This window comes from Pseudophryne corroboree, chromosome 5, assembly GCF_028390025.1.
Source record: "Pseudophryne corroboree isolate aPseCor3 chromosome 5, aPseCor3.hap2, whole genome shotgun sequence".
In the NCBI taxonomy this organism is placed as follows: domain Eukaryota; kingdom Metazoa; phylum Chordata; class Amphibia; order Anura; family Myobatrachidae; genus Pseudophryne; species Pseudophryne corroboree.
The window spans coordinates 772,873,365-772,897,724 of record NC_086448.1 but is presented as its reverse complement, the minus strand read 5'-3'; the positions used below and the strand labels follow the sequence as shown (position 1 = coordinate 772,897,724).

At 44.6% G+C, this 24,360-nt stretch overlaps 1 protein-coding gene across 1 annotated transcript in view; it reads right to left on the bottom strand.

Annotated features, from left to right (window-relative positions):
* Window positions 1–9,510: 9,510 nt before the first annotated feature.
* Window positions 9,511–24,360, bottom strand: part of ZFPM2 (zinc finger protein, FOG family member 2) — a 540,421-nt gene continuing 525,571 nt past the window's right edge. Inside the window, exons 6-8 of the mRNA XM_063924309.1 lie at window positions 21,489–21,695; window positions 19,244–19,468; window positions 9,511–14,542 (exon numbers count right to left, since the gene is read on the bottom strand). Of these exons, the coding sequence (XP_063780379.1) occupies window positions 12,057–14,542; window positions 19,244–19,468; window positions 21,489–21,695 (2,918 nt within the window). The 3' untranslated portion in view covers window positions 9,511–12,056. The remainder of the gene's footprint in view (window positions 14,543–19,243; window positions 19,469–21,488; window positions 21,696–24,360) is intronic.

Here is a 24,360-nt window from a genome sequence, read left to right as displayed (position 1 = left end):
AACGTGACCCACCAACAGCTCCTCCTTCATTTTCTCCTGCCACTGGAGCTGCCAGGAAAAGGATCAGATTTCCAAAACCACCCGCTGTCGGTGATGCAGGGCAGTCAGGAGCGAAAACTGACATCTGGTCCAGACTGAAGGACCTGCTAACAATTACTGACATGTCGTCTACTGTCACTGCATATGATTCAGTCACCATTGAAAGAATGGTGGAGGATTATATGAGTGACAGCATCCAAATAGGCACGTCAGACAGTCCGTACGTATACTGGCAGGAAAAAGAGGCAATTTGGAGGCCCTTGCACAAACTGGCTTTATTTTACCAAAGTTGCCCCCCCTCCAGTGTGTACTCCGAAAGAGTGTTTACTGCAGCTGGTCACCTTGTCAGCGATCGGCGTACGAGGTTACTTCCAGAAAATGTGGAGAAGATGATGTTCATCAAAATTAATTATAATCAATTCCTCCGTGGAGACATTTACCAGAATTTGCCGCCAGAAAGTACACAGGGACCTGTGATGGTGGATTCCAGTGGGCACAAATTCATATTCTGTGAGGAGGGGGATGTACACAGTGAAAGGGGTGAGGAATCGTAGGATGAGGACGAGGTCGACATCTTGCCTCTGTAGAGCCAGTTTGTGCAAGGAGAGATTGATTGCTTCTTTTTTGAAATAGTCATTTCAGCCACAGTAGTGTGGCAGACCCTGTTGCTGAAATGATGGGTCTGTTAAAGTGTGCATGTCCTGTTTATACAACATAAGGGTGGGTGGGAGGGCCCAAGGACAATTCCATCTTGCACCTCTTTTTTTTTTTTTTCTTTGCATCATGTGCTGTTTGGGGACTATTTTTTAAATCTGCCATCCTGTCTGACACTGCAGTGCCACTCCTAGATGGGCCAGGTGTTTGTGTCGGCCACTTGGGTCGCTTAGCTTAGTCATCCAGCGACCTCGGTGCAAATTTTAGGACTAAAAATAATATTGTGAGGTGTGAGGTGTTCAGAATCCACTGGAAGTGAGTGGAAATTATGGTTATTGAGGTTAATAATACTATGGGATCAAAATTACCCCCGAATTCTATGATTTAAGCTGTTTTTGAGGGTTTTTTGAAAAAAAAACACACCCAAATCCAAAACACACCCGAATCTGACAAAAAAATTTCAGGGAGGTTTTGCCACAACGCGTCCGAATCCAAAACACGGCCGCGGAACCGAATCCAAAACCAAAACACAAAACCCGAAAAATTTCCGGTGCACATATCTAATTTAAATATGTTTGATGCAGCCTACACTATAGACCATCTTTAGTGTTAAATCTTAATACTGTGTTCATACAGTAGGGGGTCTGGTTGAAATATTAAGGATGTTGACCTCCTATTAAGGAGTGTTGTCTCAAAAGTTGATTCACGAGCGCTGCGATCCATTAGAGCAATTATCTGAATGATGCACCCACGTTCACACTGAGCAATCTCTTGCCCAGTGTGTACTTTCTTTTGATCTCTAAAACAGGAACGGGAGGTCAGGAATGAGAGCAGCACATGCTATCTCTTGAGCAGGAGCATTTATCTGCCATTTACCTCTCTAATGCTCACACATACACACTATTCAATTATCGGGCCGGTATATAAGTGACGGTTACGTGATCACCGGGATCTGGAAGATGCTGCTGGAGCTGATATTCGACATTCTAATAGGTTGATATTTCATCCCTGTGTCCACGATGAATGTCAACATTATGACTTAACATATCATACCCAACCCAACTCATTTCTCTCCTCCTACATTTCCGGACTCATTTCTTTCCACTGTGCGCTCTACCACTGATAGCTGCCCCATTTCCACCCTGGTTACCTCCTTTCACACCCACCTCCAACACTTCACGGCTCTGTCCCCCTCCTCTAGAACCCACTCTGTAACATTACCGTTTACTTAAAGCCTACCAGCCCTCCTTTTAATTCTCCACTTACCGCTCTACACTTGACCTGCCCATCTGTGCTTCCCAATTCACCCACCAATTGTTCACCCCTCACCTTAGTATATAAGCTCTCATGTTTTCAACTGTTCACCCCTCCCCTTAGTATATAAGCTCTCATGTGTACAGTATGACATCAGCGGCGGGGGGAGCTGGGCTGCTGCGGGCAGCGCGCGGGGGGGGGAAAGGTACCTGGGCGGCTGCGTGCAGCGGTGGGAGCTTCCAGCGGCGGCCGGCAGAGGGTGATGTCTGTGGCGGCGGGGGGAGCTGGATGGTTGCGGGGGGAGCTGGGCGGCTGCATGCGGCGGTGGGAGCATACAGCGGAGGGTGATGTCTGTGGCCGCGGGGGGAGGCGCTGCAGGGAGAGAGGTGCCTGGCCGGGGACGGCCGTCAAGGTAACTCTCATCCCCGATCCCCGTAGCCCGTCGCACCGCTCCCCGTCTCCTCACCTCAATCCAACTTGTTTTCAAGTCGGATTGAGTTTGTCGGAAACGGGGCTAAAACCTGTCAGGTTAAGCCCTGCTTCCGACAATGCACGCTGATCGGCGCAGCGTGCATTCTGACATCATTCCGACAAGTGTTGGAATAAACGGGGCCTTAATGAATAGGTCGGAACCCCTTCCGGCCTAAAACTGTCAGAAGCTGCCGTCTTTCCGACAAGCCGGCAGCTTCCGACAGTTATTGAATATACCCCTTAAAAGGTAAAACCAGGATGTTTGTGCCTTTTAAATTATGGCTGCATTAAAAACCTTGGAAAACTCTACAGAACTATGCCTGTGCCTGCATCTCGCAAGCTATTACATACAACCTTCTCAGTCGGTTCACTCTCACCCTTAAAATACTGAAAGTGCCGTATGTGCTCAGGCCATGGGGGAGGTGTGGCTAAATCATGGGGCTGTGACCACACCTGTCTGAAAAAAATATGAATGAAACATACCAGGAGGAGCCAAGGAGAGGGTCATTCTTCCCCCTGCACAGTTGGCACACGACAGGCCCCTTAAAAAAGAATAATTAGTACCTGCGCCCTCTGCAGCCCTCGATACTGAAGAGGGTTTGAATGCAAGCACCTATAGAAGTAATAAGTGCAAGTGCTGGGTCTCCGGTTTTCAGCTATAGACAAACAACCAAAGGCACAGACTTGCACACCATAATATTTTTTATCTTCTACAATAATTATTCGGTCGGTGGTAATCATTGGTTTTCTGTTCATGTATTTTTATCCTTTGTTTGATTGCACACTGTTCATGCTATTTGTTAATTGAGATTTCAAGACAGATAATGTTGGGACTAGGACCTGCTCTAACAGCAGGTGTCCAGCCGGCAACATGTGATACTGTGCATGCTCAGCGGCAGACACCAGGGTACGGCCTGAGGCGTTGCAGTACTTCTGTTATGGATATACACTAAAGCCCAGTACCCACGGGCCGATGCAGGAGAGATGTGTGCTGAGCGAACCGCTCAGCACACATCTCTCCTGCCGCTCAGCACAGCGCGATCTGTGCTGAGCGTGCGGGGGGGAGACGGGGGGGCCGCTCACTTCACCCAGCGGGTGAAGTGAGCGACCTGCTAGATTGGCCTGCATGCAGGCCAATCTAGCAGCAGCGATAGCGATGTGCGGGGCCGCGCATCGCTATCGCTGAGGGGGCTACACACGGAGCGATCATGCTGATATTCTAAGCAATCTAGTCAGATTGCTTAGAATATCGCTCCGTGAGTACCCCCCTTAAGGGTATGGCCTGAGGTGTCGCAGTACTTCTGTTATGATACACATTGCGGTACGGCCTGAGGCGTCAAAGTACTTGTGTTGTGGATACACACTAGTGTCAGTCTGAAACAGTAATGGTCGCCCCGCCCCCCCCCCCCCCCCCCCAGCTTGCCTAATTTTATTATTTGTATTTATTGAATATAAGCCCTTATTTGATGATAGCCAATCTAATATAATAATAATAGAAAAGCCAATCGTTATGATTTATTTTTTGAGGACAGCTTACAGAGGCAGTGTGTGCATGTCCTACGCATTTACACTCCATTTAAAATGGTATATGGTGCAGTACAGTGGAAATATTTTGCAGTTACTGGTACTTTTTGGGCTGACAGTACCAACATAAGCATCCAAGTGCCACCCCCAAACAAGTGTTGCCCCTAGGCATGTACCTAACTTGCCTAATGGGAAATTCGCCATTAGTCACAGTACTTCTGTTATGGATACACACTGAGGTATGTCCTGAGATGTCACAGTACTTCTGTTTATGGATACACTCTGGGGTAGGGCCTGAGTCGTCACAGTACTTCTGTTATGGATGCACACTGGGGTATATGAAATATTAAACTGGGGTACGTCCTGCAGCGTCACAGTAATTGTATGAATATTACACTGCGGTATGGCCTGCTGCATCACAGTACTTGAACAGTACAGTAATTGTATGAATATTACACTGCGGTATGGCTTGCAGCATCACAGTAGTAATTGCATGAAATATTACACTGCAGTATGGCCTGCAGCTTCACAGCAATTGTATGAATATTACACTGCAGTATGGCCTGCAGCTTCACAGCAACTGTATGAATATTTCACTGTGGTACAGCCTGCAGCGTCACAGTACTTGTTATGTATACACTGGGGTATGGCCTGCAGCATCACAGTGCTTGTTATGTATTCACTGGGGTATGGCCTGCAGCGTCACAGTGCTTGTATGAATATTACACTGCGGTTATGGCCTACAGCTTTACAGCAACTGTATGAATATTTCACTGCGGTACAGCCTGGAGCGTCACAGTACTTGTTATGTATACACTGGGGTATGGCCGGCAGCGTCACAGTGCTTGTATGAATATTACACTGGGGTATGGCCTGCAGCGTCACAGTACTTGTATGACTATTACACTGCAGTACAGCTTGTAGCGTTACAGTACTTGTATGAATATTACACTGGGGTACAGCACAAAAAAAATTATTTGTAACTTTATTTTACACTTTTCTTGACTCTTTTTTTTTACACTGGAGCACAGTTCCTGGATGGACACAGCAGAGCACCTAGATGGACATAGCAGAGCCCCTGGATGGACACAGCAAAGCCCCTGGATGAACATAGACAGCAGCTCCTGGATGTATACAGACAACAGCAGCCTCTGAATGGACACAGCAGCCTCTGAATGGACACAGCAGCCTCTGAATGGACACAGCCAGCAGCCCCTGCATGGACACAGATAACAGCAGCTCCTGAAGGACACAGCCGCCCCTGGATGAACAATACAGCACAAGCCCCACCGCCAGAATGAAATAGCGCTGATCACTGGGATCTTTATATGCAATCCAAAACCCATGAGAATCCGACAGCGGAAGATGACGATTTGCCTCATTTTGGGATCCAAGTCAGGTGGGAAACCCCAGGCCGGACTCGGATCCCGCCTTGGATTGATATGTTCTGGTGGGTCCGGTTCTCTGAGAACCAGACCTGCTCATCTCTAACTTCAAACTTACATACTGTATTTCATAAATACCACCAGGGACAGGGACTGGGAGCAGGCTGGACTGGTGACACTGTAAGGATGGAGGGAGCTGCTGTGGCTGAGCAGCCAGCAGCTCCCACAGGTCATTCTGCATGCAGAGAGCTCTGCTGATGCAGCAGCTCCGTGGTCGCAATCGTGGCTTTTGCTGAGACAGGGACACAGCTGTCTCTACACTGCTATGATCTTGGTACGAGCACATCCCACCTAGTGTTGTCTGCACATGTGTATTTTAAAATAAAACTGTTTTACACTATGGAGCCCTCTTTTACATACTGTATATACTGATATATACAGTATATACAGAGTATATATATATATATATATATATATATAGGTAAATCGCATAATTAGGACACTATTAGGACAATGCCACTATTCACAGGTGAAAGGGAGGCGGTAAAGACAGAATGACACCTGCGAATCCCTGCAATACGCTGCTAGGGGCAGGGCTCTGTTTGAGGTCAGTCAGGGAGAGGGGGCAAATGCATTGTGTGTGTAACTGCAGTGGGCATTATGTGTGAAAGTGGCATAACTACAGTGGGCATTGTGTGTAAGGGGCACAACTACAGTGGGCATTATGTGTATAAGAGGAACAACTACTGTGTGCATTACGTGTATAAGCGGCACAACTACTGTGGGCATTGTGTATGTAAGGAGCATAACTACAGTAAGCATTATGTGTATAAGTGGCACAGCTACTGTGGGCATTGTGTGTATAAGCGGCATAACTACTGGTGACATTATGTGAATAAGCAGCACAATTACAGTGGGCATTGTGTGTATAAGCGACATAACTACTGTGGGCATTATGTGTATAAGTGGCACAACTACAGTGGGCATTATGTGTGTAAGAGGCACAACAGCTGTGGGCATTATGTGTATAAGTGGCACAACTACAGTGGGCATTGTGTGTGTAAGGGGCACAACTACTATGGGCATTATGTGAATAAGCAGCACAACGAAAGTAGGCATTGTCTGTGTAAGCTACTACTGATTGTCATCATACACTGACTGACCCGGGGAGGATTACTTGAGGAAGGGGGGCCCCATATCAGTGCCTTGCTTAGGGCCCCATGAGGTCTAAATCCGTCTCTGCCTGCTACCACCCTGTTTTTTTGCTTTTCTGCATCTGACTGTTCTTCCATCTAAGTATCATTTTTTTTTTCAGCCTCCTGCTGCCATATTGTTTTTCTGCATATTGCCGCCATTTTATTTTTCTGCTTTAATTCTCATTTATTTTCCTGCACACTCCAATTAGGTATTACGGAGTACCGTATCGGCAGATAGCATACTCCCCATCTTGTATTTGTCCCACTTAACCTCCTGCTCATTCACGCTCCTCCTTTATATCATCCCCACCCTCATTTGGTTTCCTTACAGCAAATGTCCATGCCATGCCCTTCTCACATTATATTCTTCTACCCAGCTCATTATAGAGCTGTTATCTCCACTCTTATCTGTCTCCTTCTCTTTTCCCACTTTGCAATGCATCACTCTCTTTACAAACCACTCCATACTCTCACTTCCATTCCCTGGCTCCATCTCGCTTTTCTCTCCTCCTCACTCACAGTCTTTCTCAAATCACTCATCCTTCCATCCTAGATTCCCCAACTCACATGTGCAACTTCCCCTCTGTACCCAAACTCTTCTCTCTTGCTTCCTGTGCTAGTACCCTAGCTGAACCCACATACCATCAGTCCTTCCAACATTATCCACATTCCCTTTCTTTAATCCCTCCCTTTCTCATGTGCCCTCTGAAATGTCAGGTCTGTCTGTAACAAACTGGTCCCAATCCATGACCATTTTATCCAACTCCATCAATCTCCTTGCTCTCAATGAAATTAGCATTTGCGATCTCCAGTGGCTCTATACTATCGGGGACTCTCATTCCTCATACCTCTCATTCTCCCATACCACACAACCTTATAACCAGCAAGGTGGTGGCATAGGAATTCTCTACCAATGTGGTTACTTCTGAGTCCTCCCATTGGAACCCTCTCTCCTTCTCCTTTGCGGTCCAATCTATCCACTTGCTCCATCAGATCTACATTCTCGTGGTTGTCATCTACTTTCCCCATTGCCTGACCACCAACATCCTAAATAACTTTGCCATTTTTCCTCTGACCTTTCTTCTGACATCCTAGGGGACTTCATCTCTATTGACAATTACAGGCTGCTGCCTTCAAACTTATTTCTCCTTTCCTCTCTTGGTCTCACCGAATGGACTTCTTCCCTTTCTCACTCTTTCTGCCCTCTCTCACTCTCTATATCTCGTTTTTTCCCACTGCTGTGACATCAACAGTTTCACCTTTTCTCTCTCCAACTAGGACCGAAACTAGAATTTCCATCACTCAAAGCTGTCATGATCCATGCAGTTTCTCCTCCGTGCCTGGGGTGGCGCCCTCTGCTCTGGTGCTCAGCACTCTGCTTTGTATCTGCAGCTTGGTAATTAGCTGTTACCACAGCTGTGAGCAGCACCTGAACTCACTATATAGGCCAGCCACACAGGCTCCCAGTTGCCAGTTCATTGTGTCAAGGTTGCCTCAGTTCCTGTTCCTGGTTATGCTGGTCTCTACTGCTAACATCATCCATAGTACTGCCGGGCTTCAACAACTATCCTGTGTAGCTACTCTGTCACAGTGTGATCCTGCTACAGTGCAATCCCGTTATCCTGCTATGTTGCATACTCTACTACAGTGCTATCCTGTGATCCTGCTATAGTGCAATCCCGTTATCCTGCTACGGTGCTAATCTTCTACAGTGCAATCCTGCAATGCCGCATCTCTGCTAACGTGCATCCTGCTACGGTGCTAACCTTCTACAGTGCAATCCTGCAATGCCACATCTCTGCTAAAGTGCATCCTGCTACGGTGCTAACCTTCTACAATGCAAACCTGCAATGCAGCATCTCTGCTAAAGTGCATCCTGCTACGGTGCTTACCTTCTACAGTGCAATCCTGCAATGCCACATCTCTGGTAAAGTGCATCCTGCTACGGTGCAATCCCGTTATCCTGCTAAGGCTAACCTTCTACAGTGCAATCCTGCAATGCTGCATCTCTGCTAAAGTGCATCCTGCTACGGTGCTAACTTTCTACAGTGCAATCCTGCAACCCCGCATTCTCTGCTCAAGTGCATCTTGCTACGGTGCTAATTCTGCTACAGAACAATCCTATTACAGTGTCTATACAGTCTACAGTGTTACAAGTGCCTTCACAGTCCACAGCGTCTCAAGTGTTTCATCAGTCTACAGCATTTCAATGTCTTCACAGTCTTTAGCGTCTCAAGTGTGATCAGTCTTCAGTGTGTCTGTGTACTCACAGTCTCCTGGCGTCCCCGTGTACCCACAGTTTCCAGTGTCTCTGTGTCCCCTCAGTCCCCAGCATCACAAGTGAGTTTCCAATCCCAGCATCACAAGTGTGTTCCCAAGTATCCAGCACTGCCAAGTACTTCCCAGACTCCCAGCATTGCAAGTGCAATTTCAGTTCTCCCTTTCATTTTGAGTTCTCCAATTATTCCTGGTTTTTACTTATTGTTTACCGTTGTATACTGCTTTACCTTGTATAAATAAACCTGCTATTGTACCGAGAACATCAGTCCCTGTGAATATGTTCCTACAGAGGAAATTCCAAACGGATTCTGACAGAAGCAAGGAAGCAATGTCGTGCCCCAACCTTTACGGTAGCGGGACATCACACAAAAGTGCTCACTACCCCATAGTTTGAGAAAAAGCTTGCAAGTAGTACACCTGCCTTAAAGAGCAATGACTAATGATGAGCGCCTGTGAGATGAGAAGTAGGACAATTTCTTTTAATGAGTCGCACCCCCACGGAATTGGTCACACCCCCTGCAGTGGCACACAATAAGCCCTTCATACATTTCAGCCCAGGCCCATGTAGACCCGGCCTAAACCATCACCGACATGAGCCTGACTTCCCTTTTGTAATGTGAAGTGCATGAATCTCTTTCCTCCGTTAATGTATCAATGTTCGCTTTGTAAACGCATTTATCTGTATATGATAATAAATAACCTGAGACTTCTCCAATGATCCGGAATTTTATTCCATCCATATACATGCATAGTAACAACATTTGTTGAGAAATTATTTCTATCAGAAGTAGAACTTTATCTCTGTGTTCACCAGTCGCAGTACTGTTACACTTATAGGTACTGTATATATATAATACATATGAATTAGATTCATATTTGCAGCATCATGTTAAGGGTTAAGATTTTAACTGTATGTCGTAAAAGATAAAACTGGCTGATTTCAGATCATAACTTACAATACTGCTTCCGGTAATATTTGTTCATTCATTATAAAGTATTGCATTTAACAGCAAAGATTTTTTTTTTTTTAATTCGACAAAGATGCATCAGCAAAAGAAAATACAATTACTATACAAAAAAAAAATCCATCTTCATTAAACATACAGTTTTCGGATTGAAAAAGTGAACAGGAACATACCGCTACATACAAATGCAAGTCTAAATCTAAATTATTGTATCTGCTAAAGTATAGCTGAGATGTAAGAAGCTTTTGATTTATTGGGCTTTAAAGTACTAATCTCTACACCTTCCATCTTTAAATGCCAGTTACTGATTTTAACAGTGATTGGCCAGGAGTGTAAAATGCATAAGAGACATGCAGTTTCCGCACTGCTGACTTTTTATCCGCAAAGTTGGGGCCCCCCTATCAGGGAGATGCTGGAGGAGAATCCCCACTTAGGAAGTGTCTGGGGCATGGTGAAACGCGTTACTTGTGCCATCACGGTCCCTCCTACCAAAGTGTGTCATGTCATTGTTGACATTCTGAGAGACCAGGCACTTCTGCAGAAGGCATAATATAACTGGCTGTTAAGTGTATCATAACCAGAGGCAACGGGGTGGCAGGGTTGGGGTATTGGAGCATGTGGATATCCTAGCAGGCTCAGCATGGCCACGCCCCCTCCCAGTAATACATCTCAAGAGCCGGCTAGGATAGCGCATGAGTCATAGCAAGCTGCAATGGCACACTTTTTACACGCAAAGTTGGGGGCCCCCTATCAGGGAGATGCTGGAGGAGAATCCCCACTTAGGAAGTGTCTGGGGCATGGTGAAACGCGTTACTTATGTCATCATGTTCCCTCCTACCAAAGTGTTTCATGTCATTGTTGAGCGAGGGATGGGTGTCATAATAACTCAATTCACTGTGAATTGCATCATCAAGGCCAAGGTCCGCCCAATTCTATGGGGCAGCTGGCGGAGCCGGGAGGCTAGTCTACTCACTTGGGAGTTTGGAGCAGTCCCCCAAAATTTGTGAGTCTCCTAGACATTCTGAGAGACCAGGCACTTCCGCAGAAGGCATAATATAACTGGCTGTTAAGTGTATCATAACCAGAGGCAACGGGGTGGCGGGGTTGGGGTATTGGAGCATGTGGATATCCTAGCAGGCTCAGCATGGCCATGCCCCCTCCCAGTAATACATCTGTCAAGAGCCGGCTAGGTCAGCGCATGGGGCATAGCACGCACCAACGGCAGACTTTCAAAAGAAGTAGTCACCGTGGGGATTTGGAGGTAAGCGCCTCCCCACACTGGGGAGAGGGTGAGGGGGGGGGGGGGGGGGAGTGCCAATATGTCATTTTTTCTGTGTTCCCCCAACTTCAAAACATTCTGGCACCCCTGATCATAACCAATCTTATCTTGTCCTCAATGAGACTAAAGTTCTCTCCCTTTATTATGTTTTCCTGACTAATCACTGTTAAAAGCAACTGTGGGAATTAGGGAATGGAGGTACAGTGTATACAGCCCCAGTCATTCAGATTGCCAGCATCTAAAGTATTTGAAGAGAGATGTATTTAATAATATGGTACAAATAGCATCCAATCAGGTGCTACCTTTACTCATGTAGGCAGATGCAAAGCTATGCTATGTCTGCAGTATATATGTGATGACGTTCTGCAGAAGTACCATTTTATTACATAATCTTGTCTTCATATTGGGTTAAAACTGTTTAAGTTATATTTCAGCAGAGACATCTACTCATTCTGCAACAGCGTAGAAGAAATAAAAAGTCAGTATACACAAGTGCTTCTGAAGCTGTTCCTAATATGTCCTTTCTTCCATAATGTTGTGTCTATATTATTTAAAATCTACTATACAGGTGCAAACCATATGTGCTACACAATAACTATACAATAACATTACAAATGACTTTAATATAAAGTTCTTTAAATAAAAAATAACATAACCACAGTTACAGTTGGATTCAACACTGACTGCTGTGCCGGTTAGGAAATGTTTTCCCACTTCCATGGCTCCCGCACAAGAGTCAGCGCTGAGCACAAATGTTTGAACACTGCTGGTAAAATAAATAATAGGAAAAAATAATGGCACCAATAATACACTTTTACGCATAACTGTTATGGAACTACATCTCAAATCTTCAAGTCATTTTAAATGAACGGGAATCCTGATTGTCCAGGTGTCAATAAAGCAGCATTGTTTTTTGTTTTTTGTTGTTGTTGTGTGTTTGTTTTACTCTGACTGCAGGAAACAAATACAGTATATTACATATTTTACCAAAATCTCCACGCACGATTGTTCATTTGACATGCTCGGCTGCATGTGACAAACAGTAAAACTTTTTGTGAGTAATAAAGTTTGAAAGATTGTTAAACTGAATATCACACAGACGGCAATACTTCCCGCTAGTCGCAGCTGTACCAGAGCCGTTTAGGCTCTTTGTAACGCTCGACACCTGATCCTCTGCAGCCGGGGTTGCCGGAGAAACATTTTCATTGGCTGTCAAAGGTTTGTCAGAAACCCAGGAGGGGGATTTGCATCCGTCTTCTTGAGGAGGATTCTGGGAAATGTTTTCTTGCTGGGAAATGACTGCAGGTCGCTCCTCCTGCTTAAGTCCCCCGTTAACTATTACCATGCCCCTGTTTTTTGGCAATAGAGGGAGCGACTCTTTCTTCAGCAATGAGCATCCATTTGAAGGTATCTGGCTTTTGGGAGATTCGCTTCCTACATTTGTGCTTTGATCTAAATCCGCATTGTGCATTACAAGAGACCCAGAAATATAATCACTTGGCTTGATGCCATAATACGGAGAAAGCTGATCGGCTCCTTTTGCTTTTTTTATTGCTCCTGGGTAAAGGCATTGTGAAAAAAATGCATTTTTGTTTTCCTCTTTCGCTGTGATAAGCTGGGCTGCCTCACTAAAGACTTTAAGACCTTGAAGAGTGGCTAAGTGTGAAGAGAACAAGTTCCCATTAGGTGAGGGCAGTTTCGAGGTTCTGTTCTTTTCACACTTGATGGCCTTCCTTTCGAAGTTGGCTTCAGGGCTGCTCCTTTCGCTCTCTGGATTCGGGAACACTTTGCCCTCTAGATTCCCCATATCGTTGCGTTGGTTCGCTGTGACGGGGCAGAAGTTTTGCTTATGAGCAAGGTAGTTTTCAACTTTATTAAAGCCTATTTTGCATACTGTGCATTCGTGATAGTCCAGGAGCCTTTTCGGAGATGTGGATACCCTATCTGATTGTGTTAAACATTTTTTACTGAGGTCTATAGGCGCGTCCATCTCCAGGGAGGAAATGGTAGAGTGTGAAGGTTCACATTTCACCACTGGAACACATTTACTAATTGAAAGTGATGTTTCCAAATGTTTTGGAACAACTCCTGGAAAGATATCGCACCTGGGGTGATAACAGTCCCCGAGCCCCTCTGCTGAATCTTGACCAGATGTGCATGAGTTGCCAAGATTAGCTACTTGGAGAAAATGCTGCTGAATTAGTTGAGGCCTCTGGTCGTGCTCAGGGAGACACATCTCATACATCTTTCTCCTCTTCCTCGTCCGCATAGTTCTCTGCATGGCAGGCACTTTGTTCGCTGCAGATCTTTTTAAAGGTGGGTCATGGCGGGTAGCGCAATAATACTGTTTATGTACCATGAATGTTTCGTGCCTACTAAATGTGATATTACAGGCTTCACAAGTCGTTTTGTTCGGGTCGCTGTTGTCTCCGTCCAGTTGAGGCGGTGTGGAGGTTTTTATCTCGTTGGGTTTTCCGTTCATTTTTTCATCAATGGCGCCGGCATTCACTAGCTTCTTTACTTCGGACACAAACTCTTTGTCCCTTGACTTCATATTTGCCCCTAACAAATCTAGAACAGTGCCTGAGTTTACGCAGGATGTCTGAAGCAGCTGGTTGTCTGTTTCGGAAGAATGAAGGGGAGCGTTGAGGAGGTTTACGGGATTCTGAGCATTGGTTGGGCTTACGGCTTCTGGGACTTTCTCGGTAACACCGGGGAAGTCGGTCAACTTGGTTATATGCTGCCACCGGCTGCTGCAGTAGTGTTTCTTATGTACCAAGTAATTGTCCAAGTTGTTGAACGTTATATTGCACTCAAAGCAAGTAGCCCCTTTTGGCACCAAGGGACTGTAAATGACAGGCGGGTAGCTATTGCTGCCATGACGCAACCGCCTATGTACCAGTTCAGACATCTTTGCAAGGATTTCTGAGGCTTGAGGAACCACAGTGATATCGTGTGGGAAAGCAAACTGTGAGAGAAATGGTCCCATTGGGAAAGAAGGTCCAAGTGTGGGTTGTACTGGAGATGAAGCCAGCCTGGGGCTGGATGGCTCGGATTTGATTTTAGTATAGGAAAACATATTTTTGTTCGTTGCCTCCGGCCTCTGGTTGGCCAGAAAGGGATGTGGTTTCTTTTCACTCTTTTCCAGTTCGCTGTCTGAGCTTGCATCTTTATTCTGCACAGTCTTTTGGCTCTGTAGTAGTTCATTTTTATTCAGCAGCTCTGGAGTCTGTTGCGCATTTGCCTCGCTGGCACCGGGAGAATGTTCCGTTTCGGCTTCCTGTTGCAGTTTATTTCCAGGGACATGAAGCTCCTGGTGCTGCAGGAGTTCCCTCTGAGTTTGAAAGCCAAAATGGCACTGATTGCATCTAAAGGCAGCTTGAGTAAGATGAGAGAACAGGTGTTTGTGGAAGTTAATCACTGATTCCGCAGTGTAGCTACAAACTGTACATTTCAGACTGGCCCCGGGAGGAAGAAAATCTTCTACTTTAACACCTGCAAAAAAAAAAAAAAAAAGACGTGAATATGTAAATACAAATAAATTGTGCTTATCTATCTACAAACTAACTGTAAAAAAATATTGTATTACATAAAATCAAAACCCCTCTGGCTTTTGGAACAATATGTCGCTATGCACTTACCTTTTTCAACTGAAACAAGAATGTGAATATATTTAATCGCATATGTGTATTCCACCTTTAGCTTCATTTATTGATTGGTTTGCAGCATACACTGTAATCTTGATTAACAACCGGGCAGCTAGGGTGGTCACCTAGGGCCCCCCACACATATAACCAGCATGGACTGTGGCAAGTTAGGCAATGACCTTGGGTGGTGATTCAGGTCTGATTGCTGCTGTGCGTTTTCGCATAGCTGGCGATCAGGTACTAACCGCGTCGGACAGCAACAAGGGGCATCGCCGGTCAGCCACGGGATGGTGCGAAAAAATCCGATCGCACGGGTGTTCGAAGGTGATTGACAGGAGGAAGCCATTTGTGGGTGGTGACTGACCATTTATTGGGAGTGTCCGGAAAAATACAGGCGTGCCCAAGCATTTAAAGGGAGGGTGCCTGACGTCATCGCCGATCAGCCTGATGTGATTGCAGAGACTGCACAAAGTGGATATTAGCAGCTCGGTGTACACATAGGATCGCACACCGGCAACGGTGAATTTACACTCCCCCTGGGGCGGCGACTATCTGAACGCAGGACAGCAAAGTTAGCAGCCCAGCGATTAGGTCTGAATCACCCCCATTGTCACCTCAGGAGGGGTTGAAGAGTGGGACGGGCTAGGAGGAGGAGAAACAAGAAGGTCCGGGAGGAACCAGTGGTAGGTCCGCGGCAAGGCGGACATTTCAAATAAACTGCTGCAGCCTGCAGATTCCAAGATGTGAGATCACAGGAGGTGTTGCATAATGAAAGCTGTGGGCACTGTGAAACAAGGGGAGATTTATCAAAGCTTGGAGAGAGATAAAGTGGAGAGCGATAACGTACTAACCATTAAGCTTCGAACTGCCATGTTACAGGCTGTGTTTAAAAAAGAAATCACAGTTGGGAGCTGATTGGTTAGTAGTTTATCGCTCTCCACTTTATCACTCTCCAAGGCACAGGCCCCAGGGTTTTTTCCGGGTGTGGTTCGTTTTATCGACAGTATCTAGGTCGACAATGTTTAGGTCGACCACTATAGGTCGACAGTCACTAGGTCGACATGGATGGAAGGTCGACAGGGTTTCTAGGTCGACATGTGCTAGGTCGGCAGGTCTAAAGGTCGACATGAGGATTTTTTTTTTTTTGTGTCGTTTTCTTCGTAAAGTGACCGGGATCCCAAATTAGTGCACTGCGTCCCCTCGCATGGCTCGCTTCGCTCGCCATGCTTCGGGCATGGTGCCTTCGCTCCGCTGCCGCTTCGCTCGGCACACTTTACCGTTCCAATCGTAGTCCACGTGGATCGTTAAGTATGAAAAAATATAAAAAAATTAAAATGTGAAAAACTCATGTCGACCTTTAGACCTGTCGACTTAGCACATGTCGACCTAGAAACCCTGTCGACCTTCCATCCATGTCGACCTAGTGACTGTCGACCTATAGTGGTCGACCTAAACATTGTCGACCTAGACACTGTCGATCTTCAGACCGGATCCCCATTTTTCCGGTGTTTTGCACATGCGCAGTAGGAAAAATCACGGGGAAAATGGCTGCCGCACCATTTTCCCAGAGACATGCGCATGCGCACTAGACTCTGGGACAGCGCAAGGGTCCCCTAGTGCCCAGAGCCAAGAGGGCTGCCAACTAGAAAGGAGGAGACCCAGAAAGAGACGGCACACGAACCTCCTCCTCTCTGAAGACGCCACTGCTCCAAGGCTTTAGTACATATGCCGCTGGCGCTCATGAAACCGGACACATTCATTGATTATATTGGCAATATTAGTAAATTGGACTAAAACTTTACGTAGCTCCAAAGTTAATTGGATGCCATAAAAAGAATCACACATGCCTGAATATCCCTGTGAGTTACAGGCTCTGGTCATCTACTGGCTGCGCTGACTGCCCCAATCTGATCTGTCCAATTTCAGGTTCAGTCTATTTGTGGTCAATATTAAGAAAATGCTTATGTATTTCCATTTTCTGCACTGCCAAAATAAACGATACCTTTATTCTTCTACTATTAATTAAACAATGTATTGCAATTACTGACATCAATAATTAATATGATTACAGTTATTAAAATTGTAGCCAGACAAGCAATACAATTCTACCCTGTTATCTAACGGTTACCTATAATACATCAGATGCTGATTACATTAAAAGAACTGCAAACAATATTTTTGCATTTCTATTATTTTTAAAACCCCATTAATTACAAAACACATAACAATCAAATAATTTTATTAAAATTAGTAAATAAATATAGGTTCTACAGTATGAGAGTAGGCGTTCTTAGCTATGATCACAGAGTATAACAACCAAATCATTACAACCAAACTATAGCATCAAAATCAAACTGTGTTTTGTCGTATTGTTTTGTATTTCAGGATATGTTCAATTTTGCTATCTTGAGTTACTTTAATTTAATTGCCCATCTGGAACTAAAGCTCGGTAATAAAGTTTCTGAGATAGCAATAAGAGCTAGCATATTGTTGACTGGAATTTATTTCCACGAAAACTAATAATAAGATAATGTCAAACACATTCTTAATTTCCAAAGTTATATTAAAATAGACTTGCATACAGAGCCTATGAGGCAAATTAATCAAATGGACATTATACGTAACGGGGGTCAAAGTTATAGCTTTAGAGTGGAGGAGGCATGGTTACACCTCCCCTGTAATCCCAGGCTCCTACATAGACCTGGTCCTAGGCAATTTGTACCCATAAACCCCTTTTTGTGCCCCTGTCAATGCTAGAAATAATATTTTTTTTGCACGGGGGAAGGGGGTTATTTCAGAGGGGTAAGTTCATAAGAGGAGCTCAAAGGCAAGATAGTTGTTGGTCCACCCCAGTGAAGTAACCAGGCCCTGGGCATCATGGCAGACCCAGCAGAGGGGGACCCACCCCCTTCCACCACGATCCCCTCCCCCCATCACACAGCCACAGCCGGCCAGAGAAGGAAGTGCAGTGTTATGGGATTTATAGTTTATTTTCTACTGCTCAGACTCTGAGCAGTGAAAAATAAACTACAAATCCCATGATGCATTACACTCTCTAAAGATGGCATTGCAACTAAGATGCATTTTTGGAAAACAAGACATAAAGAAGTTCCCGATGCTAGCAGAGTCTAGCGCCGAGAGGGGCTGCTTGGTGCAACTTCAGCTATGATGTATGAGGACACATCTGTATCTTCACAACTGTGGGAACTGGTCAAGCACAGCAGTAAGTTAACTCTTTGGACCAGTAACACTGGGGTAAATGACACTGATATATGCCATTGATAAAACATTTAGGGGTCTATTTACTAAGCCTTGGACGGAGATAAAGTACCAGCCAACCAGCTCCTAACTGTCATTTTTCTAATCCAGTCTGTCACATGTCAGTTAGGAGCTGATTGGCTGCTACTTTATCTCCATCCACTTTGTCTCCCTCCAAAGCTTAGTAAATAAGCCCCTTTGTTATCACTGGGATCAGTGACATATTGATAATTGTGCCCTATGTCACAAGTGAGTTGTTCACTCTTGGAGTCTCCCCTTGTATGTATCTTGCCCCCATTCCATGTAGTAAATAGGGTTAGAGATCCCCCAATTATCTGAAGCTGGAGATACCTGCTGTGCCATGACCGCTGGATAACTCACTCAGCTCTAATTAAAAGGACAGTATGGATTATATTATTGAGCTGTGTGCTATGACAACTTCCAGCTTCAGGTAACAGTAGTCCCTGGAAATTGCTTTATTAGGGGGTGAGTCTTTCCAAAAGCTCCCAATTGGTTTAAGTCCAGTTGTAAAGCACTGGGCACAAAAAATAATTTAGCAGAACACTAATGAAAAGTATAGTATTAGTTGAGACATTATTATTTTTTATTTTACCGTTCATTTTGCTTCCTATAGGTCTGTTGTCACCCCCAGATAAAGCAATGTACCTGCTTTTGATAACTTGTCTTGGAAATTGTACCATAATTTGTATGAAATTAAAGTTTTAAGACAAAAATGTGTCTTTTGTCTACCTGAATTACAACTACAAGATATAGTGAATATTAGACTGACAAATTGGTACTTTTGGGGTACGGGTGGGAATTGATAAGTAAATTGCCACCTGTCCACCAACATCTGCCATTCATGCTACATGTATGTAGCTCAACCCTCAACTAACACTGTTCAGGCTTGCTTTGGATATACGGTGCATAGCAGTAAAGCCCTGGGAGGTGGGTTGCTAATTAAGAACTTTCAGCTTTTTCCATCACTGATCCAAACTCTAAAAGGCAGTGTTCCATTGAGGTTCCAGCGAGCGGACTTGTGGAGATTAGCTAAGTTCTAGCCATAGCGACAAATATAAAACCTTTAACTAGAAAGAAATGTGAGCCCGTGGGCCCCTGCATACATTTGTGAGTCCCTAGGACGTTTCATGAGAGTAGGCACGTATGATCTGACTATTGAACTTTGCCTTTATCACCGGATGTCTCAGTTTTAATAAATACAACTGATCTTAGTAATATGCTGATTTGACATATCATTATTGGTGCATTGGAGAAACTGAACGATACTTACCACTGTGAGAATTTAGGTGCATTTCCAGAGCTCTGGCGTTAGAGAAGCTTTTTGTGCACTGTGGGAAAGGGCACATGCTGGACATCTGTGGGGAGTTCTCTTCACTGTCCTCTGGGAGCTGAGAATTTTCCCTTTGCCGACCGCTGCAGTAGTACATTAGGTGAGCCTGCAGGTTGCGTTCACTTCTGTACCAGATTCCACAGGATTTGCAGGGAAAAATATCTTCTACATAAGAAAAAACAAACACACACAAAAATAAACAAAAATTATACTTTTAAATAGATCCTTACAGAACAAAAAACACTGATCACGTGATCAACACAGCTACAATGTATACATGATATACCGGGAGGGCGTTCCTGTAAACCATATTAATTGGAAAATTGGAAAAGTTTGTACTGAACACCTTTAAACACATCAAATCAATGAACCATACATAGAGATGTTTGGAATCCCTTGGATTGAATTAATAACATCTTGATGGCTTTAATATGGCTTCAAATGAGATAACCACATAGCAGCAAGCCATAGATTTTAAGTCAGAGATTATCCATTTCAGCTCAGTGGTTATCCAGTTGGTCTAAGTTGGCTACTATTTGGCTAAATCATCAGCCCCTGAATGGTGGGTTGGGATACCTTTCTCTAAGTTGTATAATCTGTTTGCCAGATGTTACATACAGTATATGAAATCTCAATGAGATATAATTGATATGCCCCTGATGAAGTCCTGAAGGCACAAAACGCATAGGGTGAGAATGCTGCAAGGTTCTACACCACAGGTTCCACTGTCACAAGCTCACATACCCGACAAAGGTGGTTGGGAAGATCTACCCGAAGTGTTTGCATCCTTGTCAACATCTATTAAGGGTGTAGTACGGTATGCCGGCGCTCGGGCTCCCGGCGACCAGCATACCAGCGCCGGGAGGCTGACCGCCGGCATACCGACAGCGTGGCGAGCGCTAAGGAGCCCCTTGCGGGCTCGCTGCGCTCACCACGATGCGGGCACGGTGGCACACTACACGCGCCACCCTATTTTATTCTCCCTCCAGGGGGGTCGTGGACCCCCACGAGGGAGAATAACTGTCGGTATGCCGAGTGTCGGGATTCCGGCGCCGGTATAATGTGCGCCGGGATCCCGACATTCGGCATACTGAAGACCACCCTCTATTAATTGTTCTATGTAAGCATACCTGTGATTTATATGCAGCATATTGTCTTTTAACAAAAATAAGTTTTTGTATTTGGCTAAAAGCCTGTTTCTCTGGGTGTTGGTGTCAGGGTGTATCTCTAGATGTGTCCTTTAGACTGGTCATCTCATTTGAAGCCATGTTAAAGCATCTAAGGAAAATATGGTTCAAAGAATATCTACTGGGAACATGAAGGTGTTATTAATGCAATCCAGGATCCCAAACATCTCTATGGTTCATAGATTGGATGTGTGTAAAGGTGTTCAGTACAAACCTTTTAAAATATTTACATTCATATTGTTCACAGGAGCGCCCTCCCGGTACAGCTTGTAGCTATTGTCTTTATTGGCCCCACTACCAGGGGCTAACTATGGGGTGCAATATATATATATATATATATATATATATATATATATATTGTAGTTATATTTATATATGTATATATTTATTTTAATATATATATATATATATATATATATATGCAAAATGAAACAAGGGCACCAGACAGCCCTGTTCTTGAGAGCTCACGCACACGGTATATACTGTATACTGTGTGTTTCTGTGTGTACTGTATATATGTGTGATTAGTTATAAGTACTTTATCTTCCATTTAAATGTGACTAATTCAGTATTGGATTGCTGCCATACCAAGCACAGGCTATTTTGTGCATTTTATTATTGTTTTTGTTTGTTTTTTAAAGTACAGAGCAGTCGTTCTCACTTGGTTACATCCTGTTGCTGCTTCTGTTTTTGTCTATGACTGAAGAACAGGCCCGCGTGCAGCTTTCTCTCTTGACAATTATGTCACCGACCGCTCCAAACACAAATCCACGTACTCAGTGCCCCCAAGAGGCTTCTGTTATTTGCAATTAGTGTCCTGCTCTACATTTGCCGGTCACTGACAAATGCAGCGTTTCCTTATGAAAATACTTCTGCTTAGCTTTTCATTTTGTCTTTGCAACAAAGTTTAAGTTTCTATCCTCCAACTAGAGTCTTCTACTACTCTTGAAAAGTGTTTCACAAATTTCAAAAGACTCAGTACATTAAATGACACCTACTGTTGACAATGGCTGTAGGCAAGATGGAAGCCATGGCGGCTTGTTGAGGGAGTAATTGTATGGAGTCCAACAAGCGAGCTGGATACATTCCCTCTGTAAGAGTCATCTGAGTGGCAGTTTGTAGCCTGGAGTCAAAATCCACAACAAAGGCAATTAACTCTTCGCCCTCAGCGATGGGCTTGGTAGTCGTGCACCACAGTTGTCCTCCTGTAAGCACAAATGAAGAAATTTACTATTAAAGGCAGAACTGGTCCACAGTAAATGCCAAACAGGAATTTAACAACAATTGCTAACATCTCCAGGTTGTGCAAATTCTAAAATTACAATGTTACCCTAGAGACAAGTAATCACAACTGTAGGCAGCTTCCTCAAGTCCAGGTGTTAATGGGCTACACCAGGGGTATTCTACTTGGTGGCCCTCCATCTGCTGAGGAACAACACGTCCCAGTATGCCCTGCCAGTTTTGCTTTACAGGCCTGTGAGTGCCTACATGCAACTTTTACTAGGTTTATTGTTGGGAGGGGGTTTCCTGGCCTCCTCCTGTGCTTTTCAGTCACGTCTTTATATCAAGAATATATTTTTTTTGTTGTCCTGAGTTATGTCAGGGTTACTGGATTAGATTGAACAAATTTTACTAAGCAGCTTTGTTTCGTATTGCATTGCTACAAATATAAATAACACTGTTTTGCTATAAAGACATGGCTGAAAGCCCTTAAGGGGGCTAGAAAGAATGATGTCATTTAGAAGGAAAAACTGATGGGCTTACACAAGTTAATAAGTTAAAAACATAAATTAAAGTAATCCAAAGGTGGGAACTTTTATAAGTGATGCAGCTTCCCTGGTTCTTGATTTGGTGCTCAGATTGCTTTAACTAGTAACCATGGGGGTCATTCCGACCTGATCGCACGCTAGCTATTTTTTGCAGCGCTGTGATCAGGTCAAAACTCGGCAAAACTGCGCATGCATATGCACCGCAATGCGCAGGCGCGTCGTACGGGTACAAAGCGGATCGGTGCTGGGCGATGGATTTAATGAAAAATCCATTCGCACAGCCGATCGCAAGAGGATTGACAGGAAGAAGGCGTTTATGGGTGTCAACTGACCGTTTTCAGGGAGTGGTTGGAAAAACACAGGTGTGCCCAAGCGTTTGCAGGGCGGGTGTCTGACGTCAATTCCGGGACCGGCCAGGCTGAAGTGATCGCAGCAGCTAAGTAAGTCCTGAGCTACTCAGAAACTGCACAAAACTTTTTTGTACTGCTCGGCTGCACAATCGTTCGCACACTTGCAAAGCAAAAATACACTCCCCTATAGTTGGCGACTATCTGATTGCAGCGCTGCAAAAAATAGCTAGCGAGCGATCAACTCGGAATGACCCCCCATGTGACTTATTCAGCTGCGGTTGCAATTTTGCTAAAATAGCAAAACCGCAACTGCTATCACTCGCATGCTGAGGGCCGCCCAGCACGCTAATGGCGGCTAGCGATGCGATCGCAATACAATTGCATCCCTGAATAAAGGAAGCCCCCCCTGGCTGCGCAGCCTGACTGTGAAGGCAGTCGGGCCACCACCATTTTCCCTGTCGCAGAAGCCGCGTGTGAAGTCACGCAGCTGCCTCGAAAACGGCCCAGACCCACACCGCCCCTGCAATGCCGTGTCACCGCCAAGCAAATGCCTCTGCCTGTCAATCAGGCAGAGGCATTCGCATTACTGAGATGCGATCGCATCTCCCTGCCCACTGCGCAGACCAGCGGGAGAATGCGATCGCATGGCAGCTGCGCTGCTGCTGAATGAGGACCCATATACTTAATTGTCATTTAAAATAATAAGGGATACATATTTAAACATTTTATAGCAGTGTAGTAGTCTGACAATTTTGTAAAGCATTAGTTACAATTGTAAATGCAAAAACAACACATTTTTGTTTAAAATAATTATTATTCCCCACTTTTACAAAACTACGTTATATATCTTATTAGATTTCTGTGACACAAGCTTATCACAGATTTACCTTCACCCAGTAGAGTCTGTTATACTTTGCTAGAGATAAGTATTGGTGGTCGGTAGTAGGAGTCACCAACACATAATCTCTGAGATAGCCAGAATATGAAATGGTTTTGTACTATTCATCCTCATTGGCAAGTATAAACCAAACACAGATTAAAAAAAACCCTGAATAATTATCTGTGTAAGAAAAGAGGATTAAATCTCATTTATCTCATTCATTTAAAGAGCATTGCGGACCTCCTTAAAACTAAAGGTTTTCAATTGCTTATTGCTCAGTGATAGGCAACCTGATACCATTCTGCCTGGTTGCATCAATGGCTCATTAGATATAGATTTAGTAATGTTGTAACGCAACCCTAAAGCCAATGATATCTTGAGATACTGTATATTTCCCAATACTTCAGAAGCCTCTTCAGTTCTTTGACACAATACTTGAAAATAATTACCAACAGGAACTTTGGGGGAGAGTTATCAAAGCATGGTGAGAGAGTTAAGTTGGGTACGCACTGGCCGATATATCAGCTGTTCAAGTGAATGACCGATATATTGTGAGTACGCCAGCGGGTGTGTACCCCCGATATGTCTGTGAATGTCATCGCTCACAGACATATCGCGTCGGCAGTGCAGAACAGCCGATGCTCAATATATATCTGCAGATATATCGGGCGATCTGGCTGTGTGTACAGGTGGCCCGCCAACCACCCGTACACTTGCTGCGGGGAGCTGATGTCACAGTTCAGCGGGCAAATTCAAATAATCACGCAGCTGGGGATCCTAACAAGTTAAGCATCTAATCGGTAAGTGTGTACCTTTACCGTGATCGGCCGCTCAGTTGGCGAGACGGCGGGTCCGCCAATGTATAGGTCAG